At 40.9% G+C, this 19972-nt stretch overlaps 1 protein-coding gene and 1 long non-coding RNA gene across 3 annotated transcripts in view; one reads left to right on the top strand and one right to left on the bottom strand.

Annotated features, from left to right (window-relative positions):
• Positions 1-14915, bottom strand: part of SLC25A21 (solute carrier family 25 member 21) — a 222351-nt gene extending 207436 nt beyond the window's left edge. Inside the window, exon 1 of one of the 2 annotated variants that reach the window (XM_080979240.1) lies at positions 14673-14915. In XM_080979240.1, the coding sequence (XP_080835366.1) occupies positions 14673-14742 (70 nt within the window). In that variant the 5' untranslated portion in view covers positions 14743-14915. The remainder of the gene's footprint in view (positions 1-14672) is intronic. The other variant, XM_080979239.1, reaches the window with a different exon arrangement.
• LOC308462671 lies at positions 13426-16716 on the top strand. The gene is made up of 3 exons (XR_013979252.1): positions 13426-13658; positions 14573-14642; positions 16370-16716. It is a non-coding gene; the product is annotated as an uncharacterized lncRNA (long non-coding RNA).
• Positions 16717-19972: the final 3256 nt, after the last annotated feature.

The following is a 19972-nucleotide window of genomic DNA, read 5'->3' as shown; positions in this document are numbered from 1 at the left end:
TTACATGCTTCCACATGCAGGTCCACCCTCTAGACCCAAGACATGCAAGCAAAAGAACTGTACTAGTAAGACCTGCTAGTCACCACAGCAGAGTGACTGAGAGGGGAGGGAGGGGAATTCCCATCATTACCAGAAATTAATGTGAAGATACCATATAGGGACGAGGGTGGCGCTGTGGGTTAAACCACAGAGCCTAGGACTTGCCGATCAGAAGGTCACGGTTCAAATCCCCGCGATGGGGTGAGTTCCCGTTGCTCGGTCCCTGCTCCTGCCAACCTAGCTGTTCGAAAGAACGTCAAAGTGCAAGTAGATAAATAGGTACCGCTCCAGCGGGAAGGTAAACGGCGTTTCCATGAGCTGCTCTGGTTCGCCAGAAGCGGCTTAGTCATGCTGGCCACATGACCCAGAAGCTGTACACCGGCTCCCTCATCCAATAAAGAGAGATGAGCACCGCAACCCCAGAGTCGGCCACGACTGGACCTAATGGTCAGGGTCCCTTTGCCTTTACCTTTACCATATAGGCAGGAGTCACTTCAGTCAAGTGTGTGGTAGTTGGAAGTCTAGTTCAGTAGCCCAAATCTGTGCAGGGTAAGCTGGTCAGTCAGCAACCATGTGTTTGCATGGTACTAAGATGCCCTCTGTCCATTAGTTCTACCACAGCGGGGGTCAATGAATATAAATCTAGCAGGGACTGAAGAAGGATATCCTTCATTATGATAGATACGAGTGGCATGAACTGACTGAACTCCGATGATTTTCTAAAACAAATACTACTATATAATCATGCCACTATTGGATATCAAGCTGCAGCCCTGATAATTGCCTCAAATTAACACTTAAGGAATTTCTTTCCTAAATACACAAGTTGATCGGTCACTTTATGTTTCACAGAAATTCATTGCTCCCCAAAGAATAACTAGCCTCTAAACGTTTAAAGCAAGGGAAGATCGGAAGAGGCCTGGAGACTAACTAGTTCATGAAAGGAATTGTTCCTGAGAAGATCTCCCCACATTATAGCTTTTCCCATAGTATGTATATAAACAGAGGAAGGTGCTTTATACTGAGGCTGTGCACACACATAAATTTAAAGCAACTGCCCCCCGCCAAAAATCCTGAAAACTAGCCTGTTAGGGTTCTGATAATTGTAGGTCTGTAAGGGATAAACTATAGTTCTCAGGTAATGTAAATGAACATTAAATGTAAGGTGTGTATTTAGCCTAAATCAGACCATTGGTTCAGCTAGCTCAGTATTGCTTCCAACAAGGGTTGGGCAGCCGGCAGTCCTATGGCTATGTTCAGCTCCTGGCCTAATCTCAAGCAGCTCTCGGCCAAACTTCAAACGGCCTCTGTAAGTGACCAGACGTCTGGCAAGAGCGATCTGCACCTCCCACAGCAGTTTGCCGAGTGGGAAGGGAAAGGAAAGAAAGATGGATGGAAGAAAGAGAGAGGTGTCTGGCTTTGGTCTCCTCCACCTCTGTCATGTGGTCTCAAACAGATTACTCCTGAGGGCACTTGGCCCTCAAGAAAAAGGAAAGGCTGCGTCACACCCTGGCAGCATCTCTCCAGGGTTTCAGACAGAACCTGTGGCTCTGCAGATGTTTGACCCCAGCTCTCATCAATGCCAGCCAGCATGGCCAATGGCAAGGAGTGATGGGAGTTGTAGTCTAGCAGCATCTGCAGAGCCATGGGTTCCCCATTCCTGCAAATGGAGGCACTTCCCCAAGTGTGTCCAGAAGCTAAAGTATGGAGGGTGGGCTTTTAGGTGGTGGCCTTCAGAGACATGGCCTTTTCAGTAGTGCCCAAACTGAATGTGGTGTGATTCCCACAGAGAAGCTAACCTGATATCTATATTGATGTCTTTTCAATGCCAGACCAATATTTTCTTATTATGAGCACAGGCTTTTTAAGATTACCTTAACATCTTTCAATAACTTTTAAAGTTTATTGCAATACAACTTTGAAGTTTGATATTCATATTATTAGTCTCCACTTTTGATAAAGTTGCTTTAGTGTTCTTTATTGTGACTTGGTTGTGATTTGTATCCTGTTTTCATCACTATCCATGCTGGTTCTGGCTTTTAATGTGATTTTGATTGTATTGTTTGCATCATTGGTATTCTATTGTGTTTATTATTACGTTTTTTAATTTTTATTTATAGACTTTTCAAAATACAGAGTAAAAAAGAAAAGTACTATACAATTCAATCACATCAACGATTCAACAATTTCAGTTCAACAATTATTATTATTATTATTATTATTATTATTATTATTATTGACTCCCCTTCCATGATTTCCTCAAATTATCTATTTCTGCTGCATATTCTGCTTTTCTTAGACATTCTTACCTCCAAATTTTTCTCATTACAATTTTTAACTGCTGAGCTTACTCCAAACCAACTAGCGTTCTAGCATTCTTACAATATTTTTTTTAAAAAATCTACAAATAATAATAATAATAATAATAATAATAATAATAATTTATTATTTATACCCCGCCCATCTGGCTGGGCCTCCCCAGCCACTCTGGGCGGCTTCCATAGAAAACAAAAATACACTAAAATATCACACGTTAAAAACTTCCCTGAACAGGGCTGCCTTAAGATGTCTTCTGAATGTCAGGTAGTTGTTTATCGCTTTGACATCTGCTGGAAGGGCGTTCCACAGGGCGGGCGCCACGACCGAGAAGGCCCTCTGCCTGGTTCCCTGTAGCTTTGCTTCTCGCAATGAGGGAAGCGCCAGAAGGCCCTCGGCACTGGACCTCAGCGTCCAGGCAGAACGATGGGGGTGGAGAAATAATTTTCAATCCTCTTTAAAAGTTGTCTCTTCTTGTTCTCTAATTTTACTTGTCAATCTTGCTCGTTCTACATACGCCATCAATTTCATCTGCCACTTCTCTTTGTGGGGACTGCTTCCTCTTGCCATTTTGGGGCATATAAAATTCTGGAAGCAGTAGTTTCATATAGAAATAAATTCCTTTGTTTATTTGATATCTCTGATCTCATTATACCTTTTAAAAAACCCTCTGGTCTCCTTGGAATAGTCTTTTTAAATGATTTTTTCAACTCATTATGTATCATTTCCCAAAATTTATTAGGTCCACTACATATGATAAATTATGTTTATTTTAATTATTTTGCATGTTATGAAGCATCTAACAAATATAATAAATGAAAGGATAAATAGTACTGGAAATATATAGACAGTTTTGGAAACAAGTTCTGTACACGGCCCCAAGTTCATTCTGTACCAATGATCTTGTAGCTTGTGATCTTTATTTGGTCAAACAGAGAAAATCTATATTTGAGCTTGCAAAGGCAACCCATTTTCTTTTTTTCAGATTTTACATCCTGGAAGCGGGTTGCGCTGACCCATACATTTCACTGGATTCTAAGATGCAAAACGAATCAGAATTACATAATTCTGGTTTCATAATTGTTTTGGTGCTATGCAAAATTGATTTCCCTCTCCTCTTCAATACGAAAATTTGGCCCATGTGTTGGGGGAAGAAATTTATCCATATATTTCAAATATATGTGGGGGGAGAGAGAGAGAGCGAGAGAACGAGAACTGCTTCATTCCACAGACCATATCCTGTGGCATATGCATTTTCATCACTATGTTTGTCTTGCAGACAAAATGAATATCAGATGCTAGGTTTGAAAAAGGGCAGACCGAACATGAGGTGATTAGTTTCAAAAACAGATTTTATTCTTGATAAATTATTACCAAATACAATCATCTGTTGATTGAGGATATAAAACAGATTTGTCATAGTATAACCCATTGGTTAAAGGAAAAACGGAAACAATACGTTTATTTAACATGGTCTGGCATTAAGCTCCAAGAAGCCCAAACTTAAGGCAAATAATTAAATTTTCAACTTAAAGATATGCATTTGTTAACCAAAAGTTGTTTCTTGAGGTCACCTGTTTCACCTTGGTTACTCTTATTGCATTATATATATACATACTATGACATGTATATGAAACATTCCTATGTAGCTGCAAACTTTCAGAACTGCTGGGTCTCCTAGCAAAATGGGATAAAAAGAAGGGATGGACTACCAAATATTGTTATATCAGTGTAGTTACTGAAATGGGAAGGTACTATGCTTAGTAATCTGTCACTGTAACATTGTATTTATTTACAGGTAGGTAGCCATGTCAGTCTGCCGTAGTCAAAACAAAATAAAAAAATTCCTTCTAGTAGCACCTTAGAGACCAACTAAGTTTGTTCTTGGTATGAGCTTTCATGTGCATGCACACTTCTTCAGATACGCTGAAACAGAAGTCATCAGACCCTTATATATAGTGGGAGGGGTATTACTCAGAAGGGTGATGGGAATGGGTGATTGGCTGATAGGTGTGGTAAACCTGATGACGACTGTTAACGACTGCAATTGGTCTTATTGGAAAAAGCAAGGGGTGGGATGGCTAAAAACAGCTTTATCATGTATAATGAGATAAGAATCCAACATCTATATTCAGACCAGGTCTCTCCATGATTTTAAGTTTGGTAATAAGTTGCAATTCAGCAACTTCTCTTTCCAGGCCATTTCTGAAATTCTTTTGTAATTAGACAGCTACTTTGAGATCTTGTATTGAATGTCCTGGGAGATTGAAGTGTTCTCCTACTGGTTTCTCTGTCTTGTGATTCCTGATGTCAGATTTATTTCCATTTATCCTTTGGTGTAGGGTTTGGCCTGTTTATTTGTATTTATTTGTATATGTTATACTATGAAATTTTATATATAAAAATAATATAATACTTTACTCCGTTTTGATCAAGTAAAATGATAACTATTCAACAAATCCATATTGTAAAACACTTATACTTAATCAAATTAATAAATTTCAAATTTCTTGCTACAGCATACTAGAAACCTTTGATTAACAACAATGTAGAAAACATTGGTTCCCAAACTCACACACACACACCCCTCCATGGACCACTTAGAAATTGCTGAGGGTCTTAATGGACCGCCAAATTATTTTTCTGCCTGTTTTGGCAACTGTAATGTGCTGTACTAGTTGCTATGTGATTTTTAATTGTCTTATATTGCTTCTTTTGTTTCTTATGTTGTATGTTATTATATAACAATTTGGATTCCATAGGATTCAGATTTTAAGGGCTCTTCACAGACCATCTGACTGAAGGTGGAGCACTTGGGAAACATAAGAGGAGCCTGCCCATCTAATACAGCATTCTTTTCTCACAGTGGCTGACCAGATGCCTGTGGAAAACCCACAAGCAGGATCCGAGCACAAAAACACTCCCCACTCATGTGGCGTCCAGCAACTGGAATTCAGGAGCACTTCAGCCTTGAACTGTAGTAGTGGAAGGCAAGGCACCCTGAAAACAAACTGTAGTGACGAGTGTCTTCCATAATGTTCTCTCTTGCAGAGGATGCTTCAGAAGCATCCTTGCCACCTCTACCACCATGGCTTTCGGCAGATATGGCCTTCACCATTATGCACCCTAAAGAATATCCCTAAAACAACGTGCAGAAGCATACTGAGACACACTGGCTTTTTCTTTCAGTGGTGCATTATCATTTGGCTTGTTGAAGGAAACCCCTTTCAGGCTTAATATTTAATGTGGGGTGTCAGGCATTGTGCATACTAAACAACAAGCCCCCAACAACCTCATGTTTGGTGATGGCAAATACATAGGGTGCCATTAGACTGTCGATCATTAAGATTTTGTGAATGACATATGCAATCCATTTCAAATGTTCCCATTGAAAAAAAGGTTCATAGCTTGCGGCACTCCTTGATTCCAAGCTGCTGTTGGAGGCCAGGTGGCCTAAGTGGCAAGGAGTGCCTATGCCCAGCTTCAGCAGGTATAATTGCTACAGTGGTACCTTGGTTCTCGAACTTAATCTGTTCCGGGAGTCCGCTCAACTCCCAAAACAGTTCAAAAACCAAGATGCGGCTTCCAGTTGGCTGCAGGAGCTTCTTGCACTCAATCGGAAGCCGTGGAAGTCACGGTGGACATTCAGCTTCCGAAAAATATTCACAAACCGGAACACTCACTTCTGGGTTTGTAGCGTTTGGGAGCTGATTTGTTCAGAAGCCAAGCCATTCAAGTGCCAAGGTACTACTGTACAGCCATTCCTGGACCAGAACAACCTGGTCTCAGTTATGCATGTCCTGATAACCTCATACTTGGATAACTGTTATGCTCTTTACATGGGGCTGTCCTTGAAAATGATCCTGAAGGTGCAATTGGTACAGACTGTAAGTGCTCAACTTCTGAGTGGAGCAGCATGTGATGATCACATTGCACCTGTCCTTATAATCACTGCACTGGCTGTTTGAGCGCTGTGAAAATTCCATGATAGGGATGGTTGGGAAAGGGTTTGAAAATAAAACTGCCAATATCCTAATGCCATTTGACATACTTATGGTGCCCCCCGCTTGGAATACTGCGTCCAGTTCTGCTTGCCTCATCAGAACAGGAAAGTCGCCAAAGAAAAGACTGGAGCAATTGCCCTATAAGGGATTTTTAGATTATAAAAATGGTAAGTCAGGGAGAGACATGATAGAGGTGTGCTGTAAAATATTGTGCATGGTGTGGAGAAATTGAATAGAAAGAAGCTTTCCTTCCTCTTTAATAATACTAAAACCCACGGCCATCCAATGAATGTTGGAAGATTCAGGCAGACAAAAGAAAGAAATTCATCACACAGTGAAGAAGAAGAAGAAGAGGAGTTTGGATTTGATATCCCGTTTTATCACTACCTTAAGGAGTCTCAAAGCGGCTAACATTCTCCTTTTCCCTTCCTCCCCCACAACAAACACTCTGTGAGGTGAGTGGGGCTGAGAGACTTCAGAGAAGTGTGACTGGCCCAAGGTCACCCAGCAGCTGCATGTGGAGGAGCAGGGAAGCAAACCCGGTTCACCAGATTACGAGTCCACCGCTCTTAACCAGTACACCACACTGGCTCTACACCACACAGTGCATAGTGCAACGAAGATGTGGGCTTAAAGTCCCTCAAAGGAAGTTGAAGGTCCCATATATGGCTAGGTACACCAAGCACACAGCACTTGAAACTCCCCCCAACTTAGTTTTAGATTATGAACTAGCAGCACTGCTAAGGTGTAAATTTAACAGAATCAAGCATTTTATGACATGGAAATTAAGACAGCCATTATAGATCCTCATGGAGATCCTGAAGAAAATTGAGGACCTGGCAGAACCCACAAAATTCCCAAATCAGCCTGAAGTGCCTTGGCTTATGGGTGTCTCAGCTGAGGCCTCCAGTCACCCATCAACACCTGCCTTGATTCCTCATTTAATAGTGAAGGCACTAATGGACCTAGTGGAAAGCCTAGAGCCAACCTAGGAGAACTCCTTTGGTTGCTAGAAAGCTATATTTCTATAGGTCACCTCAGAAGTAATTGTTAACTCAGGAGAAAGGAGAAGACTCAGCTCTTCCCTCCCATCTGATGACCAGGAAGAAGAGAAATTGGTAGTGAGGACAGAAGCCTCTCAGTGTCCTCCTGATGCTTGCTGAGTTCCCTACTGAGCTCCTTAGCGCCATCTCACTTACACAGCTCCATAACTCCCTGGCTCAGCTCCTGCTCCCATTCTAGGTGCTGGTTAGGGATAATTCAGTACCCTCTTGTGAAATAATCTATTGAGGATATCCTAGTCCTATAGGTTGGTTTGGCATGTCAGTAAACAGGAGCGTCTGAGAGTTAACTTTCAGTTTGCTTTGGGAATACTGTGTGGATCTGGGGCTTTGTTTTGCCCATACAATTGGGAACTCAAATGTCTCCCTCCTAAAAACCAGAGTCCATACAAAACACAACAGTAGCTCTCTAGCATGCTGAATGGCTCTGACAGTTCAAGCATGCAATTTTGTAGCAGCATGCAAACAAGACTGGGAATTCAGGGTTAAAAACTAAACTGAAGTTTTGTCTTATACAGTAATGAAAGCTGACCAAGAGAGTAAATCAAATGGATCTCCTAACAAACTGAAAACAGCTGTTTGGCTGGGCTTGTCTCTGATTTAGGTTAGGTAATTATTGCTCTAGTGTGGTTCAAGGTTGTTCTGTGTTACTGAAATAGGATAGCATATGAAAAGCATCCAACTTCTTAATTTACTGTAGCATCAGAAATTCCATTGTATGCATATAAAAATATCTAGATATGTAATCATCTATGGATATACCTATAGGCTTTTCTAAATGCCTATTTATTTTGCCTTTCAAGACACAATTACACAACACTTACTTATGTCATACTAAGGTAGAATATCTCTTCTAAGGAAATGATATTTTAAGTCTAAAATGTTAAGCCATTCCAGTTGTAGTCTTTCTTACTTTTTTCTTTCTTTCTTTCTGCATTATGCATTACATATGGGCATTATGCATTGCATATGGACAATCACTTATTAAAGGATACACTAGCTGGACTTTGCAAAGTAGTGATTGAATACCTACTTTCAACATTAATTCTGCAGAAAAAACAGCACTTGTTCCTGGAGTAAATCACATTTTTAAGTTCAGCATGCAAACAGGGACCAAAGATTTGAAGCTATTAAGGTATTCAAAGTTGGCAAGCCAGTCTTTTGTAAACATGCCTACATAGCATTTCTGTAAAATGAGTCCCTCTACTAAATTTCTGATCTTTCACAATCAATATCGAAGCCTGTCTAATAAATAAAAATATTAACACCTGTAAGTATGTCATTGACTTTTAAATGCCATGCAGTAATGAAATGCATATGGAACCCCCCCCCCTTTTTTTAAGTATCTGAGCCAATTAATAATATAAACAGTAAGGGAACAGTCTGCATTCTAAGTTTGCTTATAAGCATTTCAGTTCTGGAAATTTTAAAATTAAATTTTGGCTCCCAGTTTCAATTTTGGCTCTCAGCTACAGGTCTTGAATCGTTCTTAGCTTACTAAGCATTGCTGGACTGAGGAATTCATTTTCAACATGGCTAAAGTAACTAAGTGCATAAGAAGGAACCTGCTGGATCAAACCAAAGACCCATCTCCCCCACCATCTCTTTCTCACAGTGGCCAATCAGATGCCAGATGGGAAGCCCACAAGCAAGGGGTTGCAACAGTGCTCTCCTCACTTGTGATTTCCAGCAACTGGTCATCAGAGGCATACTGGGACTGACAGTGGAGATAGAAGACAGCTGTCCAGGCTAGTACCCACTGATAACTTTACCCTCCATTGATTTATCTAATCTTCTTTTAAAGTGATGCAAGTTGGGGACCATCACTACATTCCATAATGCTGTATGAAGAAGCACTTTCTTGTGTCCTGAATCTTCTGATAGTCAACTTCATTGGACAGCCCCAAGTTCTATTATTGTTGGTTTCCCCCAAAAAAATTTTTATTCATTTTATAACACAAATAAACAACACAAACAGAAAAACAAACAATACAAACAAATTCTTGTCTTATCCTTATTTTTTCTAAACATTGTTAGGTGGGCTTCCCCAAGTCCCCCCATCTGATTTTCATTTTACCTCATCTTTAGCAGTTTACATATATCATAATTTCTAACCATTTTTATCACACTTTAACCATAAAAATCTTCACATTTTATCTCTTACAAATAATACTATTTTAAAATACACTATCATCTGCTTCTAACCCTACAGCCTATTTCCACTTCCAAAGCTATTCTAAGATTTAAATATTAACATATTTTTTCAAATATTCCTTAAACTTCTTCCAATCTTCTTCTCAAGTTCTATTATTATTGTTGCTGCTGTTGTCTTCAAGCAAATGTATAGACCCCTTCACGGCATGAAAACACTGAAGCAGTGTACAGGGTAATAACAGAATAAAACATCTTCAGAGTCAAGGTTTTCAAATGGTAGGATTTGTGCGATGTATATTAACACCTTCACTGTCATCCAACTACATTATAGGGCTTAAGCCTGAACTCAGTGGGGCTTACATCTCAGTAAACATATATTGTTGCAATCCTTATAACAATCCTGTAGACTAGGTTAGTATAATTACACCTGTATTCAGCTGATGGGATAGAGACTGAAAGAGACAGTAGCATGCCTAAAGTCACATAGGTAATTTGAAGTGGGGTGACAACCTTATTCATAGCTTGGGGAATAAACTATACTATATCAAACAAGTTTGCTGAAACCAACCTTGGATAAATAATCAATAATAATGAAATGGTTCAGGGGATGCCTTTCTATTTTGTACGAAACACACCATCTTGCTCCCTTTTGAGTATTGCCCATTCTTTCTGCTTTGAAAAATTCAAAAGTCTGTGCTCAGACAAAACACCAACCATTTTTATTCTGCTCAACCCTTTTAAAATATGCCTGCATCCTAAAGCTGTGTGGTGAATTAGCATGTATGTTTTAGATTCCAATAATTCAATTAAGTGTTTAATGGAAATAAAGGGGGGGAAAGATTCCAGTGCGCTGTAGGTTATTAAAAGGATCAGACATTAACTCGTACTCAAATTCTCTTGAAATGAATCATAATCTTACTGTTAAATATATACAGGGCTACATTCTACTGTTTTGAAATGGAAACTTAATCTGAAACCCTCTCTGCATGATTCTCAATGTGGGAATGATTCCCAGATCCAAGCTATTTAAGTACATCAAGGGGAAAGGGCAAAATGATGCTCTCACTATCAATTGTCATGGATTAGAGCTCCCAGCCAACCATCCCCAGAAAGCCTGGTGCAGCTAAGGAAAGGAAATGGTGCTCTAAGATCCTTTCTATTCTTCTAGCCCTGTCTCTGCTGAGAGCCAAGTTTCCTCATGTCAATGACATGGCTCTACCAGGTAAGATGTGCTTCGGTCATGCTTCTGATATTCATTGGCATAACTATGGGGAGGAACAGCTGGCAATATAGGTAGCTCTTTAATAGGTTCGTATCTTACCATCCTTCAGTGTCTTTGAGAAATGTTTACAGCCACTTCACAAGTTGGGCACAACCCATGTTAGTCACAGCAGTGGAACTGGTAAAGGTAAAGGGTAAAGAGACCCCTGACCATTAGGTCCAGTCGTGACCGACTCTGGGGTTGCAGCGCTCATCTCGCTTTATTGGCCAAGGGAGCCGGCGTACAGCTACCGTGTCATGTGGCCAGCATGACAAAGCCGCTTCTAGCAAACCAGAGCAGCGCACGGAAATGCCGTGCACCTTCCCGCCGGAGTGGTACCTATTTATCTACTTGCATTTTGACGTGCTTTCGAACTGCTAGGTTGGCAGGAGCAGGGACCGAGCAACGGGAGCTCACCCTGTTGCGGGGATTCGAACCGCCGACCTTCTGATCGACAAGTCCTAGGCTCTGTGGTTTAACCCACAGCGCCACCAGTGTCCCTAGCTGGCAATATAGGTAGCTCTTTAATAGGTTCGTATCTTACCATCCTTCGGTGTCTTTGAGAAATGTTTACAACCACTTCACAAGTTGGGCACAACCCATGTTAGTCATAGCGGTGGAACTGGACTTTGTTGCAACTAACAAATTCCACTGCTGTCATGCAATAGGGGGCCTATTCTCACTTTTTGGCACATACCGTATAGGCTGGAATGGGATCCAGATACAGAAGGTGAGAATGGGTGCAACACACATAAAACTTAAAGCAAGTGGAGTCTTCTGCCTAACAGGCAGAGGGAAGAGGTGGGGCCAACAGATATATGATAATAAAAGGCAAGATCAGGAGTTGTGACCTCACCTACTGCTTTACAGAGTCACTATATACATAATGCAGGTACCAAAGATGAGAACTGGGCTAAAGCAACATCACAGGGGGTTTCCAGCTTCCCCACCTGCTGCCTTTGGAAGCCTCATAAGAAACTGCTGCAGCAACAGGTCTGAGTAACACCATAAGAGGAGTTGTTGCCTGAATGGTGATGCCAATGGGGCAGTGAGTCTTTGGGGAACCTGAGGCTGAGAGAGCAGATCAGACTGACTATATTCTTGGCTAATTTGTAGCAGACATAGCTGCAGTGGCTAGAACATCTAGGACCAAGGTGCTCAAACACCCTTTTTGTTTGTTTGTTTGTTTGTTTGTTTGTTTGTTTGTTACTGTCAGGAGGCGACATTTATAACACAGCAATGTTTTTTGTATGATATTACATTACTACATGTTGCTGTTTCATTGTTGCTATTATGATGAATATTATTATGGTCCAGTTCTCAGTGAGAGCTGGACCATAAAGAAGGCTGATCGCCAAAGAACTGATGCTTTTGAATTATGGTGTTGGGGGAGACTCTTGAGAGTCCCATGGACTGCAAGAAGATCAAACGTATCCATTCTTAAGGAAATCAGCCCTGAGTGCTCACTGGAAGGACAGATCCTGAAGCTGAGGCTCCAATACTTTGGCCACCTCATGAGAAGAGAAGACTCCTTGGAAAAGACCCTGATGTTGGGAAAGATGGAGGGCACAAGGAGAAGGAGATGACAGAGGACAAGATGGTTGGACAGTGTTCTCAAAGCTACCAGCATGAGTCTGACCAAACTGTGGGAGTCAGTGGAAGACAGGAGTGCCTGGCATGCTCTGGTCCATGGGGTCATGAAGAGTCGGACATGACTAAACAACAATTATGATGAATGATTACTGCAATTGTTGGTTTTTTAATGCATTGTTTACCTTGTTGTAAGATATTTGGAGCATTGTTTTGTGTGTGGAAAGGCAGCATGCAAATAAAGTAGTGATGGTGATGGTGATGCAGTCACAACTTTTACTGGATTGTGTGCCCACTGAGTACAACTAAATATCCTGGCCTTGTCATTGTTATTGGAAAATTGAGCTGCAAGCATATTTCATTCTATATTCTTCACCCTGTAAGGTGGTGGGCAGAACTCATCTTTCTTCACAATGGAACCTGCTGTGGTGTGTAAAACCTCAGCTTATGGCATAAATCACAGAGACAGTTGCAGCTTTGTGAAATTTTATTTGTGACCCTTTGCAGCTTATGTCACAGGTCAAATTGGCTTGAGTAAATGGATAACAAAATAGCAAATGTAAATGTTTCTCCCATTGCAATTTATCCAGGCCTCCAAGGGCTGGAGTCCCATTCTAAACTGCCTTGCTGTTCGTGACAAAGTGTAAATCAGATACAGTACTGGTAGGAAGTTTTAAAGCCTATATGGTGAATTCTGTGTTGGGAAACAGCTGGCAAGGTTTCCCTCCAGCACACATTTTATATTGTTTTGCATAACCATCTTGCTATGTTTTTAAAAAATACTACTCTTGGCCAATGCATTAGTTTATAGAAATATATCCTGTCATCTTGGAAACCAGTTGGCAGATATCTCTGTGCTGAGACAGAGATGTTTTGGAGGCATTTTGGCTTAGTCTATTACTAATACACATCAAGTGGTATGATGGTGCTTTAAAGAAATGAAAATCCATCCTGCAACATGGAATGCTCTGTTCTAGCAAGCTCAGATTTAAACCTCAGTAGACATTACAGAACTTGAGCTGCTTGATAAAAACAAGGCCTGCAACCAAGCCAAAGGCCGCCCACTAGCCATTGTGGCCTGCCAGGTTCGTAACAACTTTCCCCTTTTTGCAATCCCAGGCAGACAGCAAAAACATATGGCTTCCGAGTCTCTGATGGACCATAATATATGACCGGTAGGTCACAAGGTTGTGTGGAACAGATGAAGTTTATAAGATCTCAGCTACTTCACAGGTACTTAAGATAAGCTCTGGTAAATCTGAGCTTCAAGATAGCTCAGAATATAGGTCTTGCAAGTATAGTGATTTACAGATAACTTAGAACTCCGAACTGTATCCCTGATTTCAAGATGTAGATTAGATTGGTTTTTCTAGGGTGCCATCTTCCAAAAAGACTCTATCATTGTGCCTTGGAACATTACAAAGTCATAAAAGCAGCATCATGATCTTGGTACCATAAAATCTAATAAATTTGTCCCAGCCAATAAATATTTCTCTCTCTGTCTCACCAGGTGCCTTGCCCAACAGTCTGCTAGGTGTGAATGTCTGAATTTAATGCTGGATTCTCAAGATAGTTGCAGGTATTCTGCTAGTGTACCCCCACTCACAGCCTGACAGTCTCCCTTCCTGAGCCAACAGAGGTGGTCTCAAAGGTAGTGTTGAAGAGCCCATGATTTATAGTCTTGGAAGATTTGAGGTCCCCATATGGGAAGCAGTTCCAAGTCTTCATGGCCTCCATAGCAACCATAGGCCTAACTCAAACTGTAACAAGCCCGACAAACTTAGCTAGGAATGCACTTGATGTGTTTTGCTCAGATCCAAATGATAACCTATGGATCTTTCTGTTATCATGGGCAGATCATTTCCTGATCAGTTTGGATTGTTGGTGACAACCGTTGGTAATACTTGCTGAAGGGGTGGGGAACCCATTAAGTTGAACTGCCCCTCCCCCCAAAAAATTATGAATCTGAATTGTTCCTGGTGGGTATTTTTCTACTCACATGTGGCTCTCACAGTTTTGGAGGAGGCTGTGGTGCCACACTTTTAACATTTTGTGGGGGAAGGGTGCCGGTACTGCATTCCCTTGAGTACCCCAGAGTATCCTCGGGGAACTACTGACTTTCATTCCCATCATCCTTTCTCTGGGAGGCAATGGTACGTCTGGAGTAAGACGTGGACAGAGATTAACAAAATGAAACTTAATCCAGTCAAGACAGAGGTACTATTAATTTAATTTTTAAAAACTCACTAGCAATCTGGATGTGTCGCTTCAACCTGTTCTGGATTGTGTTGCAGTCTCCTTGAAGGAACAGGTACATAATTTGAAGCTACTAATTTCCCTGGATGCTCAGGGGATGGCAGTTGCTTGAAGTGCTTTTTGTAAACTTCAGCTGATATGCCAGCTATGGTCTGTCCAGGAGAAGGCAGACTTGGCTTCAATCATCCATGCTTCAGTTACCTTCAGACAGGATTATTGTAATGTACTCTACATGGGGCTGCCTTTGAAGACAGTCTGGAAGCTTCAGTTGGTCCAAACTGCAGCTGCCAGACTTTCCTCTGGTACTTGCAGGTGAGGACATATTTGCAGGTCTAAGCATATAACTGCAGTATTATGTCAGCTTGATTGGCTTCTCATGGTGGTGGCATGGCTACTAGAAGAGCGGGATAGAAATATGTTATTTATTTATTGTTCTAGCCTTTAACACCTGAAACAGGATCATGTGACCTAAGGGTCCACCTGCCTGTAGGCTTGCCTGGGACCTAGCAACAACGTTAGATGCTGTACTCTAAGTACCATCATCTGGGGAGAGTGTGGGAGACAGGGCCTTTTCAGTGGTGGAGCCATTACTCTAGAAAGCTCTACCAAGTGACTTTCATCAGACTCCACATAAATAAATAAATGATGATAATGATATACAGAATTCTCCCTGCATGATGTGAGCCTTAGAAATGCAGAATTTTAGATTACACAGAGAGGACACCACACATATACACCTGTATCCATGTAGCCTACCTGCAGACTTGAAAATCAATATGTGCATGTCCCCTCGCCTATTCAGTGTTTGAACATCATCTTATCTGCATCATTCACTTTCAATCAACCAACTATATGTTGCATCAAAGGTTGCTGTCTATCTTTTGATAGACCACAAGGATACGTCAGAGTCTGTCATCCACAGAAAAATTTACAACTGCAAAAAGAAGTTCCATGGTATTCAGCTATTCAAATTCTGCACTAACAACTTGCATATGAATCGAAATATTGACCCACCCAGCTGATTTAAAATGTGCTTTGGGGGATCATCCAGCTCACCAAGGAGGAGATTTTATTAAATAACTGTTTAGCTTTCTGATGCCGTAGTCATTCCTGAATGGCACTAATGACTATGTTCTGCTGAAATACTGTGGGGGAATTCGTTCATCTCTCTGGTGAGTGCTTATATGAGTGGGTCCAATGGCTTCACTGGGAATATTCAAATGAGGAATGGCTCCCAAATGAACAAAAATTTCCAAATCATCCAGAACTGCATTTGTTATATTTATCTCATGAACTGGACTGTCATGCTACTTTTAAAAAAAAAAAAGAATCTGCATAAACCTAACCCTAATTTTATATAGAATTTGTGTCTGCATTATGTCATGTCTATATTCTAAAAGGGGTAAGATAAAACTGATTTTCTATTCTGGACTGCAAAACATCCATTGTTTTTCTTATTGTGGCTGGTTCTATTGCTATTGCTGCTAAAGCTGAAACACTACATTTCCTTATTGAGTACTTAGAAGAGATTGCTAAGGACACTTGGGGACTGTGACTCAGTCCTAAGCACATTTACTAGCGAGTAAATCTCAGTGAGACTAAATTCTGAGTAAACACAATGAGGGACCAGGGCATTAGTGATTTGAAAGAGCTGCTGGTACCCGACTTTTCCTTTTTCTCCTGCCCAGTTACCACCATCAATTTACAGACCTATTGCAAGTATTTACTATGCAGAAAATGTGGCCAAGCTGGTGTTTGACCTTTGACAGAAGGCTGCCCTCTCTCCAGCTATTCCTAACAAACTAGGCCCAAGACAATAAGCTGCTTTATAGCTATTAGCTAGGTCAGTGTGTTTCTCCAGGAAGACCTCAAGCTGAAAAGCCAACATGCCTGACAACCACAGCCAAGATACCAAAGGTCCGAGCACTAGACATTGGAAAACAAATGGGAAAGCACACACTGCCACATCTGGAATCCTAATGGGCCACCAATGGTTCTCAGCTTAAGGAAGAATTACCACTGTTATTTTATCATCCCTAGTGCTAACTTAGCTGTTTATGTACAGCAATAAATGATTTTTTAAAAACATATTTGGGTCATTATGTCATATACCACCAGCAAGTAGGATTGTTTTATTGTGCTTGGAGTAAAAATACACGGCTATACCCAGATGTTAGGGGGAAGTTTTAAAAAAATAAAAAATCTTTGGCTCTTCCGCACTCCTTTCTGCTGGCCAAATGGTACATTTGAAAAAGAAAAAGAAAAACTGAGAATTTTATGGCTTATACTCCCGTCTCCCCAGTAAAACTTGCACCAGTATTGTTCCCAGGTAATGTTCCCAATGAGAACATTAGCATGTTAAGTAAAGTAGAGAAGGAACAGAAATAATAATAATAATAATAATAATAATATTTATACCCCGCCCATCTGGCTGGGTTTCCCCAGCCACTCTGGGTAGCTTCCAACAAAAGATTAAAAATACATTAAAACATCAGTCATTAAAAATTTCCCTAAACAGGGCTGCCTTCAGATGTCTTCTAAACGTCAAATAGTTGTTAATTTCTTTGACCTCTGATGGGAGGGTGTTCGACAGGGTGGGCGCCACTACCGAGAAGGCCCTCTGCCTGGTTCCTTGTAACTTGGCTTCTCGCAGCAAGGGAACTGCCAGAAGGCCCTTGGCGCTGGATCTCAGTGTCCAGGCTGAACGATGGGGGTGGAGATGCTCCTTCAGGTATACTGGGTCTGAAAGCATTGTTTCACTAATTTGAGCTTCCAGGCTTACACTTTGCATTAAAATATGACTGGGGAGCAAAGCCCCCCACCTTCAGATCACATACTCCCTGTACACCTACAAAAACCTGATCCAGAGCTTGTTTTGGAGTAATGGCACATTGGGACAGCCTCATGGTGTCATCCTTCCGATATCTCCCTCTTATATCTGCGTGGTGCAATTTTGGCTATTTAAGGGCAGGCCTTAGAGAACTGAGATCATTACTATATTTGAATGAATGACTACCACTCCTGTGTGTTATTCCCATCACAGTGGCAGTATCAGTGGAACTCATATTAGCAGGATCTGTCATTGGGTCAGTCCTACAAAGGGGATACTGTGGTCAAGTAACAAACATTGTACAGTGGTACCTCGGGTTAAGTACTTAATTCGTTCCAGAGGTCCGTTCTTAACCTGAAACTGTTCTTAACCTGAAGCACCACTTTAGCTAATGGGGCCTTCTGCTGCCGCCGTGCGGCCGGAACCCAATTTCTATTCTTACCCTGAAGCAAAGTTCTTAACCTGAAGCACTATTTCTGGGTTAGCGGAGTGTGTAACCTGAAGCGTATGTAACCCGAGGTATCACTGTACATTAATTGGCAAAGTCTGCATAGTAAATTACATGCAACACACCCTGGTCACTAGACTTCATCGGTGGTGCCCAGACTGAAGGAGTGTAGAAAGCCTTCAGAACATCCTATTTTCACATCATTAGCAAAGTGGTGATGAGAGCAAATAGCATTTGTCATATTCCTGTCTTGGAAAATAATTATACTACAGTTAATGTAGTGAATTGGGGAGCTGCTGAAAAGGGCTGTAGAGTTGGTCAATAAACTACAGTAAAGTTCAATTAGATTAACTTTGGCTGCGGACTTTGAAGTATTACAGGAAGGCTTTACTAAGTCTGCATTCCCGCAACCCACACCAGCAAGAAGGCGTGTTTAAAAAAATGTTCACAGCAGCTTTGGTACTAAGGAACTGCTTTTCAAAACAATCTTCTCCTTGCTTGTTTTTCTTTTTGTAATATTCTCTGGGTAACCCTGATGTGCCCTGGAAAAACAGACATGTTAATTTGATACCTCATACTTGTTGATGAGTTGTTTTGTTTTTAAAAAAGTGAGCAAGCTGAATGTAGAATGTGAAATTTCCTTGTCTGTCCTGACACATGGCAGGTTAAAAACACAACTTAAATAACTAGCTAGATGCCTCTCCTGATTTCCAAGAACAGCTTAGATGTTGTTTTTAAAAGCTTTGTTTCAAAAACTTTCACGTTTCCCCCTTGTGCATGGAAAACAAGAAATAGGACAAGAATAAGCTATTAATTCAAATATGACTCTGTAAAGCTGTAGCAATTCTTAAATGCATATAAAAGCAAAAAATGAGGTAGGTGGAACTTGACTCTTGCTCCTTCTGCAGTCCGGATGTCTTCTTGCTTTACTAAATCAACACAGCTAAGGGAGCACATAAGCAAATATTAAAAATAGTTTCCTGGTTGTTCACTTATTGCACAAAACAACATGGACATCTTTTTTAATTTTGATGCCTTCCAAATTATCTGGACCTGACCTCAAAACACTGTTCAGCCAAAGACTTTCTGGGCAACTTTGATCAAATGGCTCTCTCTTAGCCTTGAGTCTATATCTGTAAAAGGAAACTAAGAAGGACCAGCCTCACATTATTTATCACTTATTAATCTTATATCCCAGCTTTTGTCCAAGGAGCTAAATTCTGCATGGAGTCCTGCTTTTATCCTAACAACTACTCTAAGCAACAGTGAGACAGTTCCAACAGGCAACAGGGCTTCTCCATCTTCTTCTCCCCACTGCTGCATCCAACACCCCTCCCTTATTCTGCCACAGAAGGTTGGGGACCAACTATTAGCCACAGTACCTACTGTTAAGATCTGCTTGATAGCACATGAATCCCCAAAAAGTATGGCAGTGGTTCAAGCAAATGGCCAGACATATATCAATATAATCTCTGGTAAGCAAACCAGTGAGAATGTTCTTCATCAGAGAATAAATATTGTGGACGAGATAGTTGGACAGTGTTTTCGAAGCTACCAGCATGAGTTTGACCAAACTATGGGAGGCAGTGGAAGACAGGAGTGCCTGGCGTGCTCTGGTCCATGGGGTCACGAAGAGTCGGACACGACTAAACGACCAAACAACAACAACACATCATTTAAGCAGGGGTATGAAAATAGTGGCCCCCTAGATGTTGCTAGATGTCAGTTTCAATCATTCCTGACCATTCGCCATGCTGGCTGGGGCTGATGGGACTTGGAATCCAACAGTATCTGGAGGCCCTGATTTAAGCAAAGAACCCTTGAGTACATTAATTCTCACATTATTATTATTATCTTGTAAAATTTATACAGCTTGATTATATAAAAAACATTTCAAAATGGTTTACCAAAATATCAAACCATAATAAGTTTTTATCAATAACAGCAATAATTCAAAACGTTAAAATCAACAATAAATTGAACACATTAAAACACATATCAACGTTCTTTTTT

This window comes from Podarcis pityusensis (assembly GCF_964106645.2).
Source record: "Podarcis pityusensis genome assembly, chromosome: 1".
Classification (NCBI taxonomy): Eukaryota; Metazoa; Chordata; class Lepidosauria; order Squamata; family Lacertidae; genus Podarcis; species Podarcis pityusensis.
This window is presented reverse-complemented; position numbering and strand designations above follow the sequence as displayed.